Genomic DNA, 25445 nt, shown 5'->3' on the forward strand with positions numbered 1-25445 from the left:
CAGTAATTACAATACTGTTATACTTGGAGGCCCTGCATAACATAAAATACATATACATAAATATACATGAAAAACATTCGAAGGTGATATGAAAGATCAGTACAAAATGATATAATATTGCATGCTACTTGTCAATGCGTAATGATAGAAAACAAATATTTACAACATAATTCATGACTACAATATATGTTCATTTTTGTTAAGTTATGGTCAACGAAAATATAAAAAAACAAAACAGTTCATTTTAGGCTAGCAACAAAATAAAGTATAAGAAAAAAAAAAAAAAAGACATTTGGTAGGAGCAAATCCGGTCTAAACTAGTCATGTAACTGATCATATTACAATAAGCTACTTTCAGAAATAATATTAATGAATGATATAAATTAGAATAGGATATGTGTGATTGTATACAATTTGTAGTTAATTGTTATATTTACCTAATTTCTATTTCATCCATCGTAATTGCATTTATATGGCAGGAAAGGCATGAAAAAGGATTCTTTGCAGTGTGAAAGATGATCAAAGTAGAAGATTGGACAGAAGGTGTTTTTAGACAAGTGGCAATATTGACAGATTTGCCTTTGCCCAACGATCTGTACCTGAATGGAATAAACTCCCTCTTTAAATATTTAATGCAGTATCGCTTGATAGCTTCCAAAAGCTTCTGCAAAATCACCTTGAAAATATCCCTCACTCCTCCCCATAACGTGCGTCGTTCGACATAGGCTGCAGAGCCCTTTGAACATTACAGCAGATGATGATGAGATGAATGCGAGTTGGTTTGCATTCCTGTGGAGCAAAGGAATAAGAAATAAATTTATTCAGAAAGTAAAAAATAAAATTACTGTTCCTGTTATTTATATCTACTTTTAAATCTCCCATAATAATGCATTCCTTGTTTTCGTTTGAAATTTATCGAGGTTTTGAAAAAAAATTCTCTAGAAAATCTTGAAATGTAATATTTGGTGGACGGTACATAACACCGATTACACATCTGTTTTCAACGTGGTTTTGAACTCCACTTTTTGTGTCCATTGTTTTGGGTTTTCATTGACATTGACACTGCCCTGTCAAAGGCCATAACGCGTAAACTACAACATCACTGCCAGGTCAGCGCTGCTTGGACAATTGATAACGTGTTTACACTTAATCGGCATTTGGTTCAGAACCAAAAGCCGATGCAGAATCGGCTTTTGGTTTGCGTTTACACGTTGTTACAGCTCGCGGTTCAGAACCACGAGCCGATGCAAAACCTGAAATGATACGCACACCAACAATATACGTCATAATAAAAACAACGCTGGACCAGTGCGCTTACAATTACGTCACAAAATGCACACAAATTGCCGATGCAGAATCGGCTTTCTGTTTACACGTAGTAAAAAAGCCGATTCTGCATCGGCTCGCGGTTCAGAACCTACTACTTTGGTGGTGCAAATTGCCGGTTCTGCGCGAACAATATAAATTGCAAATCGAAACGAAAATTAGGCAGCCGCACCTCGCAAAGTTAAGCAAACTTAGGAAGCCATTTAATAATACTAATTAAACCTCTACAGCGTGATAGAAAAACAGGTTATGCACTTCCCCTGAAAATTTTCGATGGATTTCTCAAGTTCTCATGCAATTACAATGATTTACAAACTCGATATTGTGTCGGTATTTCGAAATGCGCAAGCGTTTTGGCATAGTTTAATGAAGTTTTGACTTGTAGTTCTCTAGTCGATTTAGAATACGATATGGTCAGATTCTAGTCAAATTTGTTTGAAAATAGCTAGATTTCTAGTCATAAATAATAAAATTCTCGTCGAAAAATTGACACGGTTAGTACTAAATAAACGACTAGGCAGTTTTAAGAGTGTAGATTTATAATGTACAGTTGATAAGATACAAAATGAATAAAATAATTGCAATGTAAATCGTTAGAAACACAATGTACAAAATTTATAGATAGAACTTGTTTTCTTATTGTACCAAATCTTAATATTTTGTTTAAATCAATCATACAATTTGATTTTGTGTTTCATGCACAAATTTCAATTTTTCTCTCACTCATTTCACTCGCTTGCAGCTTTTTTAAGTCTTGTCCCTTTTCGCCATGTCTGCCCCCTAAATATTGCTTGTTCATTGTGCCGTACCTTATGGCCCGAATTCACAAAGGTGGTTTTTAAAACCCACGGTTGAGTCCATGGTTTATGCAAATTTTCTGTATAAATTACGCTTAATTTAGCGCGTATCTGGCACGTGTATAAAAAATGGCCAAATCTGATCTGCGCTTTTGTCACAGTGCGCCAAATTGACGCCTGTTACCATGGTTAGATACGCTATTTTATTCATGAGTCCACTCTTCAAACAGTGGACTCATGAATAAATTAGCGTATCTTACCATGGTACCAGGCGTCAATTTGGCGCACCTTGACAAAAGCGCGCATTAGAATTTGACATTTTTTATTCACGCGCTAAGAAATCTGCATAAACCATGGAATCAATCGTGGATTTTCAAAACCACCTTTGTGAATTAGGGCCTATGGCCCGAATTCACAAAGGTGAATTTTACAAAATCCACGGATTAATCCATGGATTTTGCAAGATCCAGAGTCCACGGATTCGCTTTTGTGATTTACAAAGGTGGACTCGACCGAATCCACGGATTCGACCAAGCCTATTACGTCACGATTTCGAGTCAACTGTTTGGGGTGGTCTGAACAGTGGACTCCACAGAATCCGTTGATTTTAGGCGCAATTGGCCAATCACAGCGCAGCATTTGGGTACATTTTACGCAGACGATCGCTGGGCGGCAATTTTGCAGCTAAAAAAGTGGAACACTGGACGTAAAAGCACCGTTATATAAAATACATGCTGGACCGAGCTCCGAGAAAATTGTGAGTAATTTGACATTTTGTTTTGATGAGCAATATTCTTTGTAACTTTTTATGCATTGATTTGTGAAGTAATGTACGAATTTATGTCATAAAATGCATGTATCTTAGGTGCGGTCATGAGAGTCGAGTTAGTGAATAATTCTCTTGCGGAAATGGTTTTGCGTAGCCCCATAAGTGCATTTCTGTGTTGGTCTTTCGCGAGCTCTGTGACACTGCTAGAGCTCCGTTACTGACCCGTCGGCCGTCAGACGATTAGACCCTTGACTTGTTCCCTTTTTCACTCAGTTCTTCCGAAATTTCTGATTTCTCCTGACCCTGTCGCTGGATTTTCTTAGATCTACATGGTCTATCCTAGTCTTAGGCTCCTGATCCTGGAGAATAAAAATCAGTCTAATCTAGGGATTCTAGACAGCTGGCAGCCGTCATGTCTGTTTCGAGGAGTTTTTTAACATATTAAATTCTTTTTTTATGTTTCCTCGTACACAGACGGTTCGTTATTGTGCAGCCACCATACTGGGGATTGACAATGAAAAATCTCCCCGACGGGCTCACCGATCTTTGTCTTTATTTCATAAAGATATAACATACTATTACTAATAAAGATTATTATTCCGTTTTGGCCTGAATTTCATGCACGGTTTGCATCAACACGGGGAAAATAAACTTGAAAGTTGAAAGAAAGGGGGAAAAACAGTTACTTACTTCGTCTTTTGCTGTCGTGCATCTTCACTTCACTGTTTTATCCGAACTTAAATACATAAACATATGGCTGTTGAGTCCCCTGTACTAGCTAGGCGGCTGACGTGTGCTTACTCTCAATGAAGCCAGGTATTCCTTCCCATTCATCTGTGTGTACCGCCAAAAAACCTGAAACTTTCGCCCCCGAGATTTCTACTTTCCTTCTAAAAGATCTAGCCCTAAATCATGTACATGGGATACAACTTCATTTCCGACACTCTACGCCATCGATTATATTTTTAAACAAGAATTCATTTTAAAAAATGAGAAAAATATTTTGAAAAGGCGGAAGAGACATGCCCGATGTTTACGCCGCCATCTTGTTTCCTATTGTTCTTCGCCAACGTTCCACTAGTAATAGAGGTCCTCACCAAAAATATGCCTGTGACTTAATTTTTTTTTTTTAATTCCTTAGTCTAGAGATCTAGATCTGGGGTGGTATTCTAAGATCCATTTTATCTCAGATAAAATAAAATATTTTATCTCCGTTAAAATCAGTGAGATAGAATACCCTTAAAATCTCTCAAAATTGGTATTCTGAGAACAATTTTATCTTCATTTTATATCTGTAAGACACACCTACTTTTTAATCAATATCCAATTAGAAACGCGCTTTTATAGCTCTCTTGTGTCACTCAACCAATTGAAATCCATTCCGCCAGGAGGTGTGGCAAAGGAGTGAGATTGCGTCAATTTATTGACTTGAAATACGCTTACACTATACGCTTACGCGTCTTTATAGAGATTTGTTTTTAACAAAAAGGACAATACTCTCACCTTTTTCGAAGTCTATATCCCATCTTTTCAAGCATTATTTCAAAGACAATATTAGTCAAGACAAGCCTTATGAAATACTTTCTGATTGTACAGGTATAACGTTAAGGTGGTATTCTCAATAAATATTTAATTTTTCATCATTTTTATGACAATATTCGGGGTTAATTCACCTAGAAATATTGGTCGCATCAACGTCGCGGAGATAAAATAGCCCCTACCCTCTTTTAAGCTTTTTTTTTTTTTTTAGTAACTTGGGCGCAAGCACATCATGCGCGTTGCAATACCCAGATACGTGATGGGTATGTCTACGCAGCCACTGCTCTGTATTGCGTATCGTCATAGATACGCAAGATAAAATTATTCGCAAGATAAAATTTCAAATTTAAACTGAGAGATAAAATGTCATCTCAGAATACCAATTTCATTTTAAGAGATAAAATGAAATATTTTAAAGATAAAATGACCTCAGAATACCGCCCATGGACTATATGGAACTGAATATATATTTTTTTATTTGCTAATTGTCTGTGATTATGAAACTTGTGACATTAATGAAATAAAATGTTAAGAGAGTGTTTGGTGATAATTTATGAGGACAATGCACACACCTTTTTAAAGCTAGAGATGGAACAATGACAACTTGGCCGAAATGACAAACATTGTAAACGAATGGTCAGTGATCTAAAAATAATAAATGTTACAGTCTATACATGCAAAATTGCTCTAACTTCATAAAATCATTTTATCCTAATTAAGAAAGAAGTATGGATAAACAGATCGACATGTACATGTATGCAATGGCTTATGATGGCAGTCTGTGTTTATGGAGAGGGTGTGCATGGAGGGGGGGGGGGGTAAGTAGGGAGTTTTTTCTCGAAAGGCTGTGCTGAGACCTGTATAAGATGTTGTTTTTTATTTGTATTTGTGCATATTTTTTTTTTTTTTTTGGGGGGGTCTAGTCTAGAATTACCGGTATGTGCAAATTCAAAATCACGTAAATGCTCAGCAAACCAAACAGAGTGTTGAGTGCTAACATGTATGTATGATGAATTTTCTTTAAATACATTTCCTCTATTTTTCTTGAATTTCTCGTTTTCCACGCCAATGTCAACCCCCTTTTCCAATATTATTTATAGTGAATGACATATTTGTTGAGTCTAAAATTGACATTGGGTCTGAAATTAACATATTTGTTTATGTTGGTTCATGAAAGAATCGATCTGACATGCAGACTATAGACCTATGAATTTCTTTAGCTATGATTTGATTGCCTATTGTCAAATATGTTTCATTCTGTACAGTCTCTAGCCAGTGTGATCACAGTGACGTTATTAGAGCTACCAGTCTACCACCAGCCAGAGTAATACTGTTACTTGCCAGCGAATAGTTTCTCAGAACGGGTGGAGTACGCTGTTGATATCATTCTCCCATTGAAGGTAACACTTGTCCTTGTCCCAATAACTTGTGATTGATCTGTAGGATTGAATTTTATCATTGATTGCTCATCATAAAAATCAGTAGCATAAGAAATTAAATTTGGGAGAGCAGTCACATGTATTTTTAGCAAAGGAAAAAAAATTGGCCTTTTCAGAGATAAAATAGGGGACGTCCTTACAGAGATACAGTAAGACAATTTTCAGAATACAAATTTGAGAGAAGTTTGGCAAACTGTTATCTCAATGAGTTAATAGATAAATACTGAACCTCATTCTAGTCTCATGCTCATCTAATATGTATTTTCTTTGCCATTGAAACTTTACCCTCTGTCATTTTCATTTTCTATGCAGAACAAATACCGGTATGGTAGAAAATCACCGTGCTCATTTGATGCACCTTTATCGCGTCGACAGGGTCAGAGAGGTAAGCTTTTGTTTCTATTGAAAAACATACTGATGCAGTGCTTATCACAAAATATTTCCTTTTTTTATAACTGTCAAAATTGTTTCTAAATGTGGAGGAGATATTTGTTGAAGCACTAGTGATGAAACTAACATGGCAAATATTCGTTCCTACTTGCACAAGCAGTGACAATTTTCATCCAAGGTATAAAAATGGATTGAGCCAAAATGAACGAAAGTACGGCAATTAAAGCAGCAGATTACTTGAAACGTGACTTGATGTATGCAAATTGCAATGTATGTATTAGTAAAAAAATTAGGAAAAGAAAAACAAACTTAATCCTAAATAGACATGGCTATTTCCATACGATACATAAGAAGACTAGGAGGGGGGGGGGGGGTGGCTAAATGTTTACAAACCTTGCCTATTGTTCAGGGAATCTTGAATTACCATTTTTTTCATGTTTACTCTAAATTCTTTTTCCATGTACACACAGATAGCCAATAGGCCCAGACCTCGAAGGGGATTACAAGACAGAATGAATCCTTTTGAGTTGTACGTGGATGAAGCCTTTCGAATGCGGTATCGCTCCATCTCATCAACATGCTTGAGGGTGATCTGAGGAGGAATACAGAACGTAATGAACCACTACCTGTTTTTTTGCAGGTTCTGACAACTTTGCGATTTTATGCAGTTGGTGAGTTCATATTATCCACCAAATATGTATGCTATTGGATGCGCTTGAGGGGTATATCATACATTGCATTCGTCAGTCTCTGATTATTGCACTAGTCTATGACTCAATGCTGGTGAAAATAATTTGTTTAATAAAACACAAAAGACGTCATTGTTATTTTCATTATACATCCACACAACTTTCCATGACATTACTTCAATTTATAAATGTCAACAAGAGATAGAGAGAGAGAGAGGAAAAAAAATAATTATTTTTTTATTTTTGTTTTCTTATTGGTCTTGAATTTTGAAAGTTTATTGATCTGATCATAAAACTTGGCCGTAAGAGTAATCAAGTATCATTGAAAATCCTTTGCGAGTTTCACGACACGTGACCAAGGTCAAAGGTCATTTAAGGTCAATGAACTTTGACCAAGTTTTGGGGTATTTGTTGAATTACCATAATAACTTTTAAAGTTTATGGATCTGATTCATAAAACTTTTGGACATCCTGTGCAAGTATTAGGTCACATGACGAAGGTCATTTAAGGTCAAATTACGATATCATTACATGAATGGTGCTTTTTTTTAATAATTATTTTATAGTAGTTCTTAAAGTCAGCACTGCTGCTACATTGAATTGCGTAATGCAGGTGTGACTGCCAGAGGCGCTCCACTTGTTTAGGGGTGAAGTGGCATAGCCCCCCCCCCCCCAAGATCCCCCTTTCATCTGTACACCAGTGCATGCATTTAGGTTACATCAAAGCAACTCATTACATTACTAGTAACTGGTGTAAAAGTTTTTGTGCAAAGTAATCCATAATGATATTGATTAGCTAATGTAGACAGAACCCTAGTTAACACTGATATCAGAATTGTCTAAAAACCTTTAATCAACAACATCAAACTAAATATGTAATATTCTGTCAACCCCCCCCCCCTCTTGAAACGAAAAAAAGTCGAATTTCTGGATGTTTGACCATAATTCAAGTAATCATTGTCATTACAAGGATCGGTGTAACAAATGCATTTGCGTATTGATTTTTCTAACACCAAACACCATGTTTCACTACGCTCTATATGTTTCATCCCATTATATTTTTCAATATTCATTTGTTATTTTCTTTATCTATGTTCTATTTATAATTGTCTTGGTTTTATTAGGAAAATTATCCAGTTCAAAATTTATTCATTATAATTTCTTTTTCTAATTCAGGTTCATTCCAGAGGATGCATGGGGACGAAGCATCAATGTCCCAATCATCTGTTTGCAGAGTCATCAGAGATGTTTCTGAGGCTATTGCAAGAAGGAAGAGAGAATTCATAAGATTTCCAACTAAATGAGAGAAGAGGTTGAATCTACCCAGCAGAGATTCTACGAGTACTGCGGGTTTCCTGGCGTCATAGGTGCCATCGATGGGACTCATGTATACATTAGGAGTCCTGGTGGGGAACAAGTCCTGTACTTTCTTAACCAGAAGAACAGGTATTCCATCAATGTGCAGGTTAGATTGCATTTTTAATATATTACCGGTACTTATCTTCATAAACGTATACTCTGTTATGACAGTCTGAAGTTTTGGTAAAGGGTCGATAATGTGACTTGTACTCCTATCATAATTCCAATGTCATAAAAGTATAATAGCGGTCATTGATTTCTTTTTTAAACATTAAATTTAGATTGTTTTATTTAGCACCCTCTCTTTGTAATGTACTGTATTTTTCTTATTTTTCCTTTAAATATGCTCTTGAGCATTTTCATTAAAAATTTATTTATTTAGATATTAATTAGATGCTACAGTCTAAGAATTTATTTTCAGGTACTTTTGATATACTTTGACATTGATTTTCATTTATATGTTTCTCATAAAATGTTTTTCCCCTTTAATTGATTTGTTTTATTTTAAGAAGTTAGCATATATTAATATTCAATTCAATTCATTTATTAACCATATAAAAATATTCAAATACACTGTAAAACAACATAATATATAAATGCATAAATGTAACAAAACATAAAACAAATAAATATACAACAAATAAATATAATTTATACATTCATGTAAAAGAAAAATCAACATATGGTAAGAGGCAACCAAAAATATTAAAATCTTGTTAGGCAGTTGCCCCTTTACAGGTATTCAAATAATCATTAATAATCATAACGTAATCATTATATATTCATACATCAAACACAGAATCACCCACACCCAACACACATCCATGACCCATTGCACTCAAACAAAGGAGAGAGAGAGAGAGAAAGAGAGAAGAGAGAGGGGGAGGAGGGCACATGTATGTTTAGAAAAGGGAAAGGGAATCAAGATGAATAACCACTAATTAATTGTCTTTTAAGTAAAATTTTAAATGAGGAGGCAGTTGAACAAGAACGAATTATAGGATCTAAGTTGTTATAAATTCTAGGTCCTGCATGTTTAAAAGAATTATGAATTTGATTATTAGAGGTCAGTGGAAGATGAAAATGAGAAGCTGAACGAGTATTATACTGGTGAAAATCATTATTATAATTGAAAAAAAATCATTATGTTTACAGGTGCCATTTCCTGTTTAATATAATACATCAAAACTGCAACTTTAAATTCATAAATATGATAAATATTTAGTGTTTTTAATTCAAAGAAGAGGGGGGCAGATGATGCATAATAGGAAGATTTAGTACAGATACGTAAGCCTTTTTTCTGCAATTTATGAAAGGGTTCTAATTGATTTTTTCCTATGTTTCCCCAAGTAATATTACAATAATAGATAAAAGGAAGTACAAGTGAGTTGTACAACATAAATAATTGTTTTTCGGGTAAAATAGAACGTAATTTACTGATGATACCAACATTCTTGGAAATCTTATTAAAGATCCAGACCGGACCCGAAAATGAAATTGATAAATTATATACCAATCGAAAGCTTATAAGCTACTAAATACAGCAAGGTATGCTTTATGCATTTTCACCGCTTCCCAGCTGAGTATTTTGCTTAAGAATAGTCCAATTATCGGGCTTCGAACCCCGCTTAGAAAATAGGCTTTATTGTGCTTTTCACCTGCCTCGAGACCGTGACGTCACGTTGTGTAAGAAGCGTCGTGATTCCATAGGCTTGTACACAGAAAAACTGGGTGATTTTTTTGCTTTCCAGATAACGCATTTCATTCTCTTCACTTCTATCACAGAGGGATATCACATATATTTTTACCCACAAGCTTGAATTTATGAAATCTACAGTTTTGAACTAGTTTTTGCCATATATTATTTCCTGCTTATTTGGCGCAGATTTCAATTCTATCTGCATTTAGATTATGTATAACAACTTTTCCTGACATAGCAATTTAGGCCCAATAAGAGCCAAACAAAGAAATCACAAAAAAAGGTAGTGAGTAGTTGTAGGATTACAACAATTTGAACAGTGAATAATTTTGAGTGCCATTTTCATCTGAAAACGAAAAAAAAAATTGGATTCATAACATGGAAATGGAAGAAAATACCCAATGCTTTCGTACACAAACCTATGGAATCACAACCCTCCTGACACAACGTGACGTCATCATTTCCAGGCGACGTGGGGGTGCTCAATCGAAGCGTACTTTGGAGGAGCAGTTTCTTTGATTTTTATTTAATATTTTTAACTATTGGAAGGAGATGTATGTAATAGTTTTGGTATATTTGTATTGTATGAATCATTACCTTTATTTTGATATATGATTGTTTTTACACCGGTCAGGGTCTTTAAGTAAATTCATGCGATGGTCTCGAAAAGAAAGTTGATCATCCAGTAAGACTCCAAGGAATTTTACTGACTTTGAAACGTTCAAATATAAATTATTTATTTTTACTTTGACTTTGTGGTGAGGAGACTTAATATTTGATTTGGAGAAATACAAAATACATGTTTTATCATAATTGATTGCTAACTTATTAGAATCAAACCAGTCGATAAGTTTGCGGAGTTCTTCACTTGTCTTACGCTGGAGTATATCAAAATCTTGGTGTGAAGAGACAATGTTGGTATCATCAGCAAACAAAATGAAATTGAAAAATGATGAAACATTACATATATCATTGACATATAACAGAAAAAGCAGGGGGCCGAGTACGGACCCCTGCGGAATTCCGCATTCCACATTTGAAAAAGATGAGTTATTATCATTAAAGGTTGTGTATTGTTTCCTATTCAATAAATAACTATGAAACCACTGAAGGGCTACACCACGAATTCCAAAGTATGGCAATTTATATAAAAGAATGTTATGGTCAATCAAGTCAAATGCTTTTGACAAATCAAGAAAGATACCGAATGAATGTAAATTATTATGAATATTATGTAATAGGATATCATGCAATTCAATCAAAGCATGTTCACAAGAATGATTAGACCTGAAACCATATTGAGCATTGGTTAATAAAGAATTCTTACATATATGATTAATTATACGATTGTACATAATTTTTTCTAGTATTTTTGAAAAACAGGGCAATAAGGTAATTGGTCTATAATTAGAGAAAAGGTGCTTGTCACCTTTCTTGAATATTGGGACTATTTTACCAATTTTCATATTATTTGGCACAGAGCCAGTGCACATAGATAAATTAACAATACGGACTAAAGGAAAAACAATTGAGTGAATGATATTCTTTATAAGATGCATGTTTACACCATCAAATCCTGTACTTTTTGAATTTTTCATTTTTTTAACAATGATAATAATTTATGTTTCACATGTTGGATACAAAAAAAATTGAGTTATTACAATATCTATTGAGGTAAGAACTGAAATGACTTTTCGGTGATTGATTTAGTTTAGACAATTGTGCAAAAGAAGCAATACTTGAAAAATAGTTGTTGAATTCTTCAGCAATATCACTTTCACTTTCTATTTTAACATCATTTTTCATAAAATATGTGGGAAATCTGTCTTGTTTAGTTCTCCCTATTAACTCATTAATAATTTGCCAAACTTTTGAAAGATTATTTTTATTTATTTGTAATAAGTCATAATAGTATTTTTTGCGAGCATTTTTCAATACACCATTCAGTACATTCCTGTACTTTTTAAATTTGTTAAAAGACTTATCACTTTGTGTTTTGCAGTATGCTTTGTAAAGCCTGTTCTTTTTATTGATATATTTTAATAAAGAGAAAGCGATCCATGATTTTCTTGGTGAAGATTTCTTTTTACAATCATTCTTTGAACATGCATTACAAACAATATTGTTAAGCTTATTTACAAAATGATCATAAGCATGGTCAACATTGTCAAATAAAGTAAGATCAGACCAATCTTGATGAGTTAACTCTTTTTTTATAGCATCAATAATAGCAGGATTAAAACAGATTCTTTCTCTATCAACATCTGTATTTATCTTCTCTTTCAGAGTATTATAAGTAATAGAAAAAATTGGCAACTGATCGGTTGTGTCATTATAAAATATACCTGAATTTACACTTTTACTGCAGGCATTTGTAAATATATTATCTATAAGTGTTGTTGATGATTTACTTATACGTGTAGGTTTATCAATCAATGGTCGAAAAGATCTATTATATAAAATATTTACAAAGTCATTGACTTGATTCACATTTGAATAATTTAATAGGTTGATATTAAAATCCCCCATTTTATAAATGTCTTTACTTTCTTTCCCTAGCTTATGTAAACAAGAATCAATTTCACAATTAAAGTCGTCAACACTAGAGTGGGGATCTCTATATATAACAGCAACAATGATATTTCTTTTGTTTTGCATACACATTTCAAGAAAGAGTGATTCACAAATTGCATTTGATAAACATAGGTCTTTTCTTACAGACACATTGAAATATTTTTTTTACAAACATTGCAACACCACCACCTCTACATTTCATCCGATCACTATGAAAAAAAGTGTAACCATATAAATTAAATAATGAAACAGGGGTATTGTTGTGAATCCATGTTTCACTAAATCCATATAAACATAATTTTTGGTCTAATTGACATATAAAATCATGAATAGAATCAAAAATTTTATACAGACTACGTGAGTTGAAGTGCAGTAAGTTAAACATGTTACTGTCTTGAAACTCTGGGTTTGCATTAAATTCATTTGGCAACCAATATTTATTACAGACATCAAATAGATTAGAGTTCCTATCAGGATCAATATCATTAATAACATCATCATGGTCATCATATATGGAATCATCTTGAAGTAATTGGTTAGGTGAAGAATTGAAAACTTGATCAGGTTTAAACAAATTATTCAACTCTAAGTTAGAGAGAGATGAAAAGGGAAAATTGGGGAAAAAGGCACACACACCACCAACAGACACACAATGAAAACAGGGGTATTAATCAGCACACATGTAAACAAGAAATAAACAAAATACAATGTGTTAAAAATGTGCACATGTAAAGTCCGCAAGTAGTCTATCATGTTCATCAATTTCTGTGGTCCTACTGCAAGGCACAGACAGAAGTACAGACTCTGCCAAGTAGTCAGATACATGTAATGTCCTATTCACTGTAGTAACAGTTTCCTAATATCACTTTCAGATTTTATACGTTTCTTTTCTGGTCTACAACCAAGTTTTAGGTTAAAGATGATGAAGAAGGTGTTAAGAAGATGAAAAGAAGATGATGAACGAATTCAATTTATCATTTGTTTTTTTCTTTCTCCTATTGATGTTTCTCTGTGTACCATGATTAGGTTGTTTGTGATAATGCTGGAAAGATGACAAGTATCGTGGCAAGGTGGCCTGGCAGCACTCATGATTCACGGATTTTCAATGAGAGTGCACTGAAATTGCAGCTAGAGGCAAGAAGAGCAGATGGTTCTGGGTTGTTGCTTGGAGATAGTGGGTATGTCGATTTAAAAAAAATTGTAACCAACTACATGTACTTAAAAAAACCTTCACTTGCTTCCCGTAAAACAACGCATGAAATATAAAATACTGCTTCTAACAATTTGGATGAAATTTTCAGTGTCATGCTTAATGGATTTTTCTCTTTTTAGTCAAATCAACTTTTTGTTGGGATGGACTTGTCCTTTGATATAATGGGCATAAAAATACACCTCTGTACACATCAAATAGTCCTTCATTTATTATGATTTTTTTAGAAAGTAAAGCAATGACAGAAAAGAAATGTCAGTATTGGATATTCAAAATCAATATGATCTGTATAAAATGAATGAATCCCTTGAAGTTATATATCATGTAAATAATAAGCAATACAAAAATGTTAAGTAATTAATGATATGGGCAAAGAGGAAAAAAATTATGGATGTTTAAAATAAAGTATATTGGGGGTTGTAAAATGTCAAAGATTTTCACTCATAATATGTTAGCAATTTTTCTACTTCACTTATTGCCATTTATGGAATCCTCATGAAATTTTCTTCTGAAAAAATATAGTTTTGTAAGGATAGGATAATTTTTATTTAAGTTATGACCATTTGATTACCGATAGGTGCACTATTCAATTATGACATAACACAAATGCGGTGAGTTCAAGATGCGTGGCCTTATATATTTGTATGTCAAAGTAATTTTTAAATTTCATGAATTATAACTGCTACATAGCTAGGGGGAGGGGTGGTGGAGTGGCTGCTCCTCCCCATGATTTTCAAATAGTAAACTAAAACTAAGGGTGATGAAAGGAAGAAGAAATATGCATTTCAGTTTTAAAAATGGATATAGACCACACAAAAAATTAATGAAAAGAACATGTATCTTTGATAAACAGAACATGTTTCAAGGTAATCAAACCTTAACCATGATAATTATAAACAAATTCATTGACATTTTATATACTTTGGATATTATGGGGTTTTTTGAATATTTATTTTAGGTCTTTTTGTCATCTTGAAAATGCAACAGAATACTTACAGAAGTCCTTTGCATTTTTATTTGACAAGTTTTGTTCAATATTATCTATGTTCAATTATTATTTTGTTTCTTTCTCATAATTTTGCAGGTACGCGTGCCTCCCCTTTTTGATGACTCCCCTCCAAAACCCTCTCCAACGGCCAGAGATGCGCTACAATCATGCCCACAAGAGAGGCCGCTGTGTTATTGAGCGCACCTTTGGCCGTTGGAAAAGGAGATTCCCTTGCCTCAATGATTCGCGTGTGAAGGTGGACACTGCATTCATAGTTATAGTGGCGTGCTCGGTCCTTTGGAATATATCTTTGGAGTGGCGCGAGGAAGAATTTCAAGGACCTGAGCCTGATAATGATATGCCACTGGATCACCTTCCTCCTGGCCACCGCGATGCAGTCGCTGGTAGGCTCAGGAGAGAACAGATCATTGAGGATCACTTCACCCGCTAATCCAGGTAACCACTCAGAACAATCTGCTCAAGCCCTTGCTGTTTTTTCAGTCACTTCAGAGAAAATCTGTGAATGCTGATGCTGTCAAGGTACTTGTAATCATTCCAGCAAACAAGAGTCTTATGCAACTACATTTACATTTTTAATTATGTTCTTAAATACACGAAAAAGGTGTGAGCATCAGAATCAGCAGCCGAGCCTTACCGGGGTAATAGAGAGCACCTAACAAGATAATAATACCCTAAATTAAATCTCAGATGAAATATAATACAATGAAGATGGCCAGTTTACAAATCCTCGGTTGTCATTTTATTGAATTCTTTTTTAACCATCTTCACATCATAACCGCAACTGAAATTTATGTTTTAAAACATCATATACATTCTGTAATATTTTATACCTCTGCCATTACGTCCTAGTAAAAGCTACTACTGTCATTACTAGCCACTTAAGAATTACAATATTATTAGAGAATTATTGATTTTCTATTCAATAGCATTTCATGCAAGCTGTCACAGTTCTATTATATCAGTTACTCTATGGCAAAATTTACATATTCTTGTGCTGTTTGAAAATTATTTTACACAAGTTAGAATTTTCATTCAATTGAAATTATTTCTCAATTTGGGATGTGACAAGTTTTAGAAAAATATTCAGAAAATCTTTATTTTGGAGTTATTGTTGAGTGTAGTCAGGATGGTTAATTACTTTAAAAAAATATTTGTACTACCAGTGAATGTAACTAAGGATGTAAGGTTAGCTGCATGAAACTCTTTTTTTTTTCAATCAACAATTACACTTGATTGGAATGGTTTCCCATCACTCACTCCTAATGTAAACATTTTTCATCGATGCACCCAGCACATCAGGTTACCTGCATTACTCTTAGAATTATTTGTCAAGTAGCTTCAACTTCTTCACTCAATGTTGGAAAACTTCTGGATTTGATCTTCCTTCTTGTGTTGGGATTAAAAGGGATACTCCAGGCTGAAAACAGTATGATTTGAACAGATAAAGTAAAATCAGACAAACAAAACACTGGAAATTTCATTAAATTTGGACAACAAATAAAGTTATGACATTTTAAATGTTTTTGCAAAATGTTGTCAAACTTTAAAATTCAATAACTTATTTTGTTTTATCAGATTTTGATAAAACTTTCAGAGTTTTGCTCTGTTAATTTTTACTCTTATTTCTTTAAAAATAATTATTTTTGGCCTGCAGTATCGCTTGAACCATCCCTGATGACTCTTAACAACAAATGATTGGAACGTTAATGCCATGTCTACATTGCAAGTACCTCTTTGTAATTTACTCCTGTTTACCTTGTTTTTTATTGTTCACTGTGTTCCTTCTCATTTCAACAAGCATGTTGATGAAGTCAATTGCTTCATCCCGTACAATTCAAATGGATTCTAATTTCTGTCTTAAAATATTTTTGATAAAAAGAATCATTCTGTAAATTGTGGTATTAACTGGAAAATGTGTAAGCTTCATAATCCCACATTCCCATTTCCATTAATTCAGAAAGTACTCATCTTTTATTGATGAATGTGTTTTTTGCCGTGTGAATCTTTTTGCTGCAGACTCTATGAAAAAAAAAAACACAAAAAAAATCACTTCCTGGTATTATATATGTAAAATGCCACTTTATATGTTATTGATGAGAAAATTGAGACGATTCTTCATGTCATTTCAAGAGAATAAATCACTTATTGCATTATGAAACAGATTAATTGTGAATGCTGGTAAGAAGTGTCCTGTGAAATTACAGCACTCTTTGAGACTCTGCTGCAGGCAATAATGTTCTTGTTTTGTATTTAGAAATAATGTCAACTCGTTTTATGCCCCAATTGCAGAAGTTGGTTTCCAATGATTTTTCTTTTTCTGTCAACAACAATAACCTCTGATAATGCATCTACTGGGCCTACAGTTATTGAATGGATAAATATTGTGCAATGTGTATCTTATTGTTGCCATACAATAAAATAATGATACAGAACAATATTTAATTGAGTGATTGCAATTTCAGGAAATGCAGTTTATTTGCAAACTATCCATTCATTTACTTCTCTCATCAAATTGAATTGATGGCCTTTCCATTGTCGGATATATACATGTAAGGCATTGGAATATGAATTGAAAGAAACATATCACATGTGTTTTATTTCAATGAACATTATAATTCTAATGGCACATGGTGTAATATTTCTGTGATTTATATACATTTTTATTGAATATATCACAGCATATATTCATTTTTCAAGAAACATAACGTTTATTTATTGATATCTTATATTTCTACGTCTAACATCCCAACAACTGACATTGTGTACATTGTCGTGGTCCAATTCTTAGATATTAAGAAGACTTTGTTTAAGTGAGTCTTTCGATACTTGTGTTTGATATATGAACATATATACAAAATCTTATAATTCCATTGTATTTCTTTAAGTTAGACAAATACCAAATCCTTCTAACTAGGTTTACTTTAAAAAATAAATACTCACGTTCTTACTGTCATGCTCTTCGTGTATTTTTCAATTGATAATGCCGAAGTCATATATCAATATTCAATAAATACTTAATCATCATAGAGAGTGAAGAATATATGTACATTAATAACATAAATATGAAATATAATTACCCATATCTGACATCCGAGCTGGACATTTTAAACTTTGTTGCCCTAGTTTTCATGAATATTGATAATGAGTCATGTACTGTATACTATATTTGTTTTTCTCAGTCTTTCTAGTACATTGTCGTCCATTACAACGTAATTCCTAATTTATGTATAGATAATGTCTATATACAGTTTTTATGATATAAATATTCAAATGAATTCTCCCAACCACATCAATAATTTTTTATTAAATTCAATTATTAACAGAATATGTGTACATGCAATGGATAGACCATAATTGATCATTTCAATTCTTAATCCTCGAAATTAGGGTAGCCAAGGGCTTCTCTGTTCTTTGCTGCTTCAGTACATTTCTGTAAAGAAAAAATGTCCATCTTGATAGCATGTTCAGCATTGGCAATTTTCATTTTATTTTCATATTCAGCGTTGATCAACTTCATTTTGATTTCGTGCTCTTTGAGGATAAGCCTCATTCTGAGCTCGTGCTCTTTTTTGTCCAGCTCTAGAATGGCTTCCTCTGTTGTCACACGAGCTCTCTTGGTGCCTTGGCGACGATTTTCCAAGTTCCTCTTTCGAGGTGATGCATTGCTGTAAAAAATTATTGACCAAAATAAAAAAAATATTTAATTAAGATTAATGGTATTCCATGATAGTATGATGTATTTGAATTTCAACAAATTAGTTTTTACATGCATATCACTTGACTCGCACAAAAATAGTTTTAACAGTCATAATCTATTTAATCATAGTTAAACAATAATGTAGATTGTGGTTATTAATGAGTGGAAAATGTGACAAAATAATATATTAAATTGTTGTCTGTTATCATATTGAATTGATTATGCTTTGAATTATTTCAGGTATTATTCCCATTGATAAGAGTGATCATGGTCTTTCAAGCTCGTCAGGGGGGGGGGGGGGCAAATAAGGTCTTTCAAGCTCATCAGGGGGGGGGGGCAGGGATACGTCCTTTGCATGGGTTGTGGCTCGTCAGGGGGCAGACTCCCCCCCCCCCCCCAAATTCAAAATTATTTGAAATATTCAGAGATAATATAATTAGAAGAGTAGGTTGGCAAAAAGGACATGAATAAAGCATAATTTTCAAAATTCTAAATCATTCTAAAAAATATATATGTATTGTGATGGACAACTTTACATTGCGCCGTAATACAGAGAACTTTTATCCACCTGATTTCATTGCTTTGCCTGATTTTTCTTTGTAAGTTTAAAACATGGATTGATCTTTAATGGCAAATTTGCAAAGTAGAAACATGAGCAATAATTACCATGTATAAGACAGGGACGGTGCAAATGGTCTTCCAACGCTTGAAGACTGATTGCTTTACAAGAGAAACAAAAGGATGGTTACCCTCAAATGAAATTTGAACATGTTGATAATACATTTATATAAGAAGTTCCTTTGTCCTTATGAATGACATTGCAAATGGCAAATGACACTTCTTTCCACTCTTAATTTTAATTATCTTATCTTCATTTATATATAGGCCTATGTTTCAATGATAAATGACCAGAGAAATACTTCTCTAAAATAATAACCTCCATTCTATCAATTATCATTCCTGTTTATTACCAGTTTAAGTTTCATCTCTCCTATTGATGGTCAAAGTAGCCCACCAAAGACAGAAATGACAAAAATATGCATGCTTTATCAAAAAATTAGGTTGATAATATTTGCAATTTAATACCTTGTTTTGGGGAAGTCATCTGTTTCGTCTCCTGGCTTATCACATTCATCAACGACTTCTTTTGACAATGATGCTGATCTGTAACGAAGCAAAGTATAATATGACAGTCAGTGGCGAGTTATTGTTTTCTTTTGAGACATATGCTTCTTTTTTCATGACTACTTAAAGTGATTGCCCCATTTTAAGGTATTAATGTAAATCATTTCCCGTCCATGCTTACGTTCGCATTAGTGGGTTAGTGAGATATGTCTGCTCTTAATGAATTCCTAAAATCAGTCCTTAAAATGTCCCCTTTTCTGATCTGAATATAAAAATGTTAATCATGATTACAATGACTATAAGTGCTTCATGTGCAGATGTATTTTAGATTGTACTGTCCTTAAAACGCCTCTATTACAGGTCAGTATACCTGGCAAATGAGCGCATTTCAAATTTTTTGCTGGTGCCCCCCCCCCCATGCCATACGACACTGATGCCAGTCATTCTTGCAAAGCAAAAATAACAACAAAAGGATTTATAAATCCATTATTGGTATTGTTATAACTACTAATGATACTCTATAATACAGTTCCGATATACGTTGATAATGTTTAACATAGATATATAAATGAATGTAACATTTCACAATCCTCGAGCATTACGTCGTCATTTGTTTCCGGATAAAAGAGTTAATTCAGTTTTTATACCTCTATTTCAACTTGAGTGAATAATGAACTTTGAATTTGATTTATTGGTCGATAGCATAAAAAAAAATACTATATTATAATATATTGAAATTAACAAGATCCAAATCAAATATCAATAATATCATAGATATATCTTAGAGTTTTTCATACGGTCATTCGTAAACTGTCGTTAATTGCATTTTCACAGAGAAACTTCATCTTTTGGTTTAGACTCCATATAAAAATCATAGATATCAATTGTTTGTTTCGAAATGGAGGCCGGAGCATGGGGAATAAACAATCTAAGCAATCCCTGGGGAAAAACACAATTATATATATTGAATAATTACATTCATGAATAAATACAGATAATTGAAACAATTATAATATTTCATGTGGTATTTACCTAGGACAAGAGAGATATGAAGATGATGCATATGGTCGAGAACTGCTGGAAGGATGGTTGTTGTAATGAAGAAACAAGATATACCAATACATAATACATAGGTCAGGCCAAGGACGGAAATCTTTCACCAAAGGTAGCCGGGGGGACCAGGGGCTGGAAAATTTGACAAGCCCAAAAATAATAATTAAAGGTTGTCACCCCAAAATAAATTTGACAAGCAAAAAAAAAATGGTTATTACCCCCAAAAGTAAGTTCATTTCGTTCGAAATACATGTTTTATTTCGATATTGAATGATGCATTTCTTTAATTCCATCATAAAAGACCAAAAATAGTAGGGGACACTAAATATTGTGTCCCCTTACTATTTTGGATAGGGGGACGCGTCCCCCTGTAATTTCCGCCCATGGGCCAAGCAAATAACCATGAAAAAAGTATACCCTTAAAGAGCCTGGTGTATTTAAAGTGTACTTTTGAATTGTCATAATTATAAAATATTTATTAAGGTGGGGAAGAAATACTTGTATACGGTCAGTAACGGCACCATGATATTTTGATAGGGGGCAAAAGAACATTTTGTGTGGAGCATGCAGAAGCGGATAGAAACAAGATTTAATACACGTTTTTGGTTTTTCGGTTTACACAATTTCTGGTGGATGTGGGAGGGGGGGGGGTGGGGAAATGATGCATTTCTTTGATTCCACCATAAAAGACCAAAAATAGTAGGCGACACTAGATATTGTGTCCCCCTTACTATTTTGGATAGGGGGACGCGTCCCCCTGTAATTTCCGCCCATGGGCCAAGCAAATAACCATGAAAAAAGTATACCCTTGAAGAGCCTGGCGTATTTAAAATGTAATTTTGAATTGTCATAATTATAAAATATTTATTAAGGTGGGGAAGAAATACTTGTATACGGTCAGTAATGGCACCAGGATTTTTTGATAGGGGGCAAAAGAACATTTTGTGTGGAGCATGCAGAAGCGGACAGAAACAACATTTAATACACGTTTTTGATTTTTTGGTTTACAAAATTTCTGGTGGATGTGGGGGGGGGGTGGGGAAATGCGCCCCTCCCCCCACCACGGTGCCGCCATGGTATTCAGAGAATGATGATTGCGTACGGTATTAATAAAACATGGATTCAATTTTGTCAACTTTGTCATGTGACCATGATCTAAATTTAAACGTTTCATACCTTGAAGCTTCAATGTCACTTGTCAGGTCAATAGGGATAGAGGCTGTGTTGGAAACAGGTGTATGGCACTGGGGTGTCTCAACTCCGGAAATGGGTCTGTAAAGATAATTCGTGTTATTAAATTTGTTATTATTATTATTATTATTACTATTTATTCGGCAAATAATACATAAGTATATTTTAGAATAGATAATACAAAATAAGAAATATCAACCGTTCCATTGGGACACCAAAGTTAACTTATTTACTGTGGGATAAAGCCTCCTGTCCCAAGTCAATCAGTATAGACCACTACTCTTGTTAAGGTCACAAATGCAATACCATAATACCTGTACCTATGCGATACATGTTTTTTAGCAGTACGATTTGCAATTTTCCTTGTGGATACCTATTCTAGAAATGTAGATAAAAATGCAAAATAGGCATGTGTAAGGTCATAATGACGATAAAAATAATATAATAATAATAATATAGGGTATTTATATTGCGCACATATCCACCTTGTTAGGTGCTCAAGGCGCTCCTATAATTACCCGGCTAAGCTAGGCGTTCATAGCGCACACAGCTTCTTAAGGAATTACTTCCTACCTGTACCCATTTACCTCACCTGGGTTGAGTGCGGCACATTGTGGATCAGTTTCTTGTTGTAGGAATAATAATAATAGTAATAATAATATGATGATGATGGTGATGATAATAATAGTAACAATAATGATGATGATGATAATAATAACGATAACCGTGATGGTGATGATAATAATAACAACGACCATGATGATAATGTTTATAAGAGGGATATGACAATAATGATTTTCTACTGCATACGAATCATGATAATTTGAATGAACACTTAATGGAGAATGTTGGTAATAATTACCTTACTGCGAAAGATGATGATGTTGCTAACAACGAAGAAGCCAGAATGTTGGATTGACTGCTGTAATAAAAGGGAAACAATTAAATTGAACTAGAGTAGAAATTAACATCAGTTGAATATTTGATGACTATAGTGCATGAAAATATTTGTCATATGTCAACACTGACAAAGAAAACACTTAAGAATAGCCAAAATATTTATTGTTTAATTAGCTCAGTATCAGCTCGATCATGCTTAGGCAATACATAAACAATTATATTTCAAAAAAAGCGCATAGCCATTTAACCCCATCCCCCAAAAAAAGATTTCAGTAAAACAATATGTTCGATTCTTTGGCTAATGCATTGGAAAATATAAGTTCAGGTCTACATATTTTTCTTTTCAATAACGGAATAATTACCTTGACGCTTCAGTGCTACTCTTCGGATCTCTTTGGGCATGTTGGGCGGCTGAACCATGTGTATGGATTGTTGAAGATGATCAGCAAAGAAAATTTTACATATTGAACTTATAAAGATAAATTGAACTGGATTTTTAAAAATGACCTTTATCTCTTTTTATTTTTATTTTGCTTAGAAAGTTAATTTCAGGTCCACTGGCGGATCCAGGGGGACACAGCCGGCCTGTGCCGTCCCCTCCATGTTGAAATGCACAATTACAATTTATAATGTAAAAATTCCGTTTCAACAAAAGTGTGCCCCTCCCCATTTTAAAAGTGACGACGTTTTTTTTGCTTGTCAATATTTTTTGTGGACTAAGTACCCCTAATATTTGGTTAAAACCCCCTTTTTTGGTTGTAAATTTTTTTTCGTATACAAACATCTTTTGGAATTTTTTTTTTTTGCTTATCACTTTTTTCGTGGACGAATTAATACTCTTAAATTTTGTTCAGGTCTACATATTTTTCTTTTCAATAACGGAATAATTACCTTGACGCTTCAGTGCTACTCTTCGGATCTCTTTGGGCATGTTGGGCGGCTGAACCATGTGTATGGATTGTTGAAGATGATCTGCGAAGAAAATTTTACATATTGAACTTATAAAGATAAATTGAACTGGATTTTTAAAAATGACCTTTATCTCTTTTTATTTTTATTTTGCTTAGAAAGTTAATTTCAGGTCCACTGGCGGATCCAGGGGAAAACAGCCGGCCTGTGCCGTCCCCTCCATGTTGAGATGCACAATTAAAATTTATAATGTAAAAATTCCATTTAAACAAAAGTGTGCCCCTCCCCATTTTAAAAGTGAAGACGTTTTTTTTTTGCTTGTCAATATTTGTTGAGGACGAAGTAACCTTAATATTTGGTTAAAACCCCCTTTTTTGGTTGTCAATTTTTTTTTGTATACAAACATCTTTTATAATTTTTTATTTTTTGCTTATCACTTTTTTCGTGGACGAATTAATACTCTTAAATTTTGTTCAGGTCTACATATTTTTCTTTTTAATAACGGAATAATTACCTTGACGCTTCAGTGCTACTCTTCGGATCTCTTTGGGCATGTTGGGCGGCTGAACCATGTGTATGGATTGTTGAAGATGATCTGCGAAGAAAATTTTACATATTGAACTTATAAAGATAAATTGAACTGGATTTTTTAAAATGACCTTTATCTCTTTTTATTTTTATTTTGCTTAGAAAGTTAATTTCAGGTCCACTGGCGGATCCAGGGGAAAACAGCCGGCCTGTGCCGTCCCCTCCATGTTGAGATGCACAATTAAAATTTATAATGTAAAAATTCCGTTTAAACAAAAGTGTGCCCCTCCCCATTTTAAAAGTGAAGACGTTTTTTTTTTGCTTGTCAATATTTGTTGAGGACGAAGTAACCTTAATATTTGGTTAAAACCCCCTTTTTTGGTTGTCAATTTTTTTTTGTATACAAACATCTTTTATAATTTTTTATTTTTTGCTTATCACTTTTTTCGTGGACGAATTAATACTCTTAAATTTTGTTCAGGTCTACATATTTTTCTTTTTAATAACGGAATAATTACCTTGACGCTTCAGTGCTACTCTTCGGATCTCTTTGGGCATGTTGGGCGGCTGAACCATGTGTATGGATTGTTGAAGATGATCTGCAAAGAAAATTTTACATATTGAACTTATAAAGATAAATTGAACTGGATTTTTAAAAATGACCTTTATCTCTTTTTATTTTTATTTTGCTTAGAAAGTTAATTTCAGGCCCACTGGCGGATCCAGGGGGACACAGCCTGCCTGTGCCGTCCCCTCCATGTTGAGATGCACAATTACAATTTATAATGTAAAAATTCCGTTTAAACAAAAGTGTGCCCCTCCCCATTTTAAAAGTGAATACATTTTTGTTTGCTTGTCAATATTTTTTGTGGACGAAGTACCCCTAATATTTGGTTAAAACCCCCTTTTTTATGTTGTCAATTTTTTTTCGTATACAAACATCTTTTGGAATTTTTTTTTTTTGCTTATCACTTTTTTCGTGGACGAATTAATACTCTTAAATTTTGTTCAGGTCTACATATTTTTCTTTTCAATAACGGAATAATTACCTTGACGCTTCAGTGCTACTCTTCTGATCTCTTTGGGCATGTTGGGCGGCTGAACCATGTGTATGGATTGTTGAAGATGATATGCAAAGAAAATTTTACATATTGAACTTATAAAGATAAATTGAACTGGATTTTTTAAAATGACCTTTATCTCTTTTTATTTTTATTTTGCTTAGAAAGTTAATTTCAGGTC

The 25445-nt window shown here is 33.6% G+C and overlaps 1 protein-coding gene and 1 pseudogene across 2 annotated transcripts; one reads left to right on the forward strand and one right to left on the reverse strand.

Annotated features, from left to right (window-relative positions):
- The first annotated feature begins 2807 nt into the window (after window positions 1-2807).
- LOC129283618 (putative nuclease HARBI1) lies at window positions 2808-18700 on the forward strand (annotated as a pseudogene).
- Window positions 18701-21874: 3174 nt separating this feature from the next.
- LOC135157996 (uncharacterized) lies at window positions 21875-25298 on the reverse strand. Of its 2 annotated transcripts, none has more exons than XM_064115200.1 (7): window positions 25253-25298; window positions 24722-24802; window positions 24190-24270; window positions 23658-23738; window positions 23129-23209; window positions 22729-22785; window positions 21875-21947 (listed from the first exon to the last, which is right to left on the reverse strand). In XM_064115200.1, exons 1-6 carry the CDS (start codon window positions 25290-25292, stop codon window positions 22754-22756), a joined length of 396 nt encoding a protein of 131 aa, XP_063971270.1. In that variant the 5' UTR covers window positions 25293-25298; the 3' UTR covers window positions 21875-21947; window positions 22729-22753. The 2 variants fall into 2 exon arrangements, with proteins under 2 accessions (XP_063971270.1, XP_063971269.1); XM_064115199.1 differs by having other exon boundaries at window positions 22729-22788.
- Between the last annotated feature and the right edge of the window lie 147 nt (window positions 25299-25445).

Source organism: Lytechinus pictus, unplaced genomic scaffold (genome assembly GCF_037042905.1).
Source record: "Lytechinus pictus isolate F3 Inbred unplaced genomic scaffold, Lp3.0 scaffold_22, whole genome shotgun sequence".
Classification (NCBI taxonomy): Eukaryota; Metazoa; Echinodermata; class Echinoidea; order Temnopleuroida; family Toxopneustidae; genus Lytechinus; species Lytechinus pictus.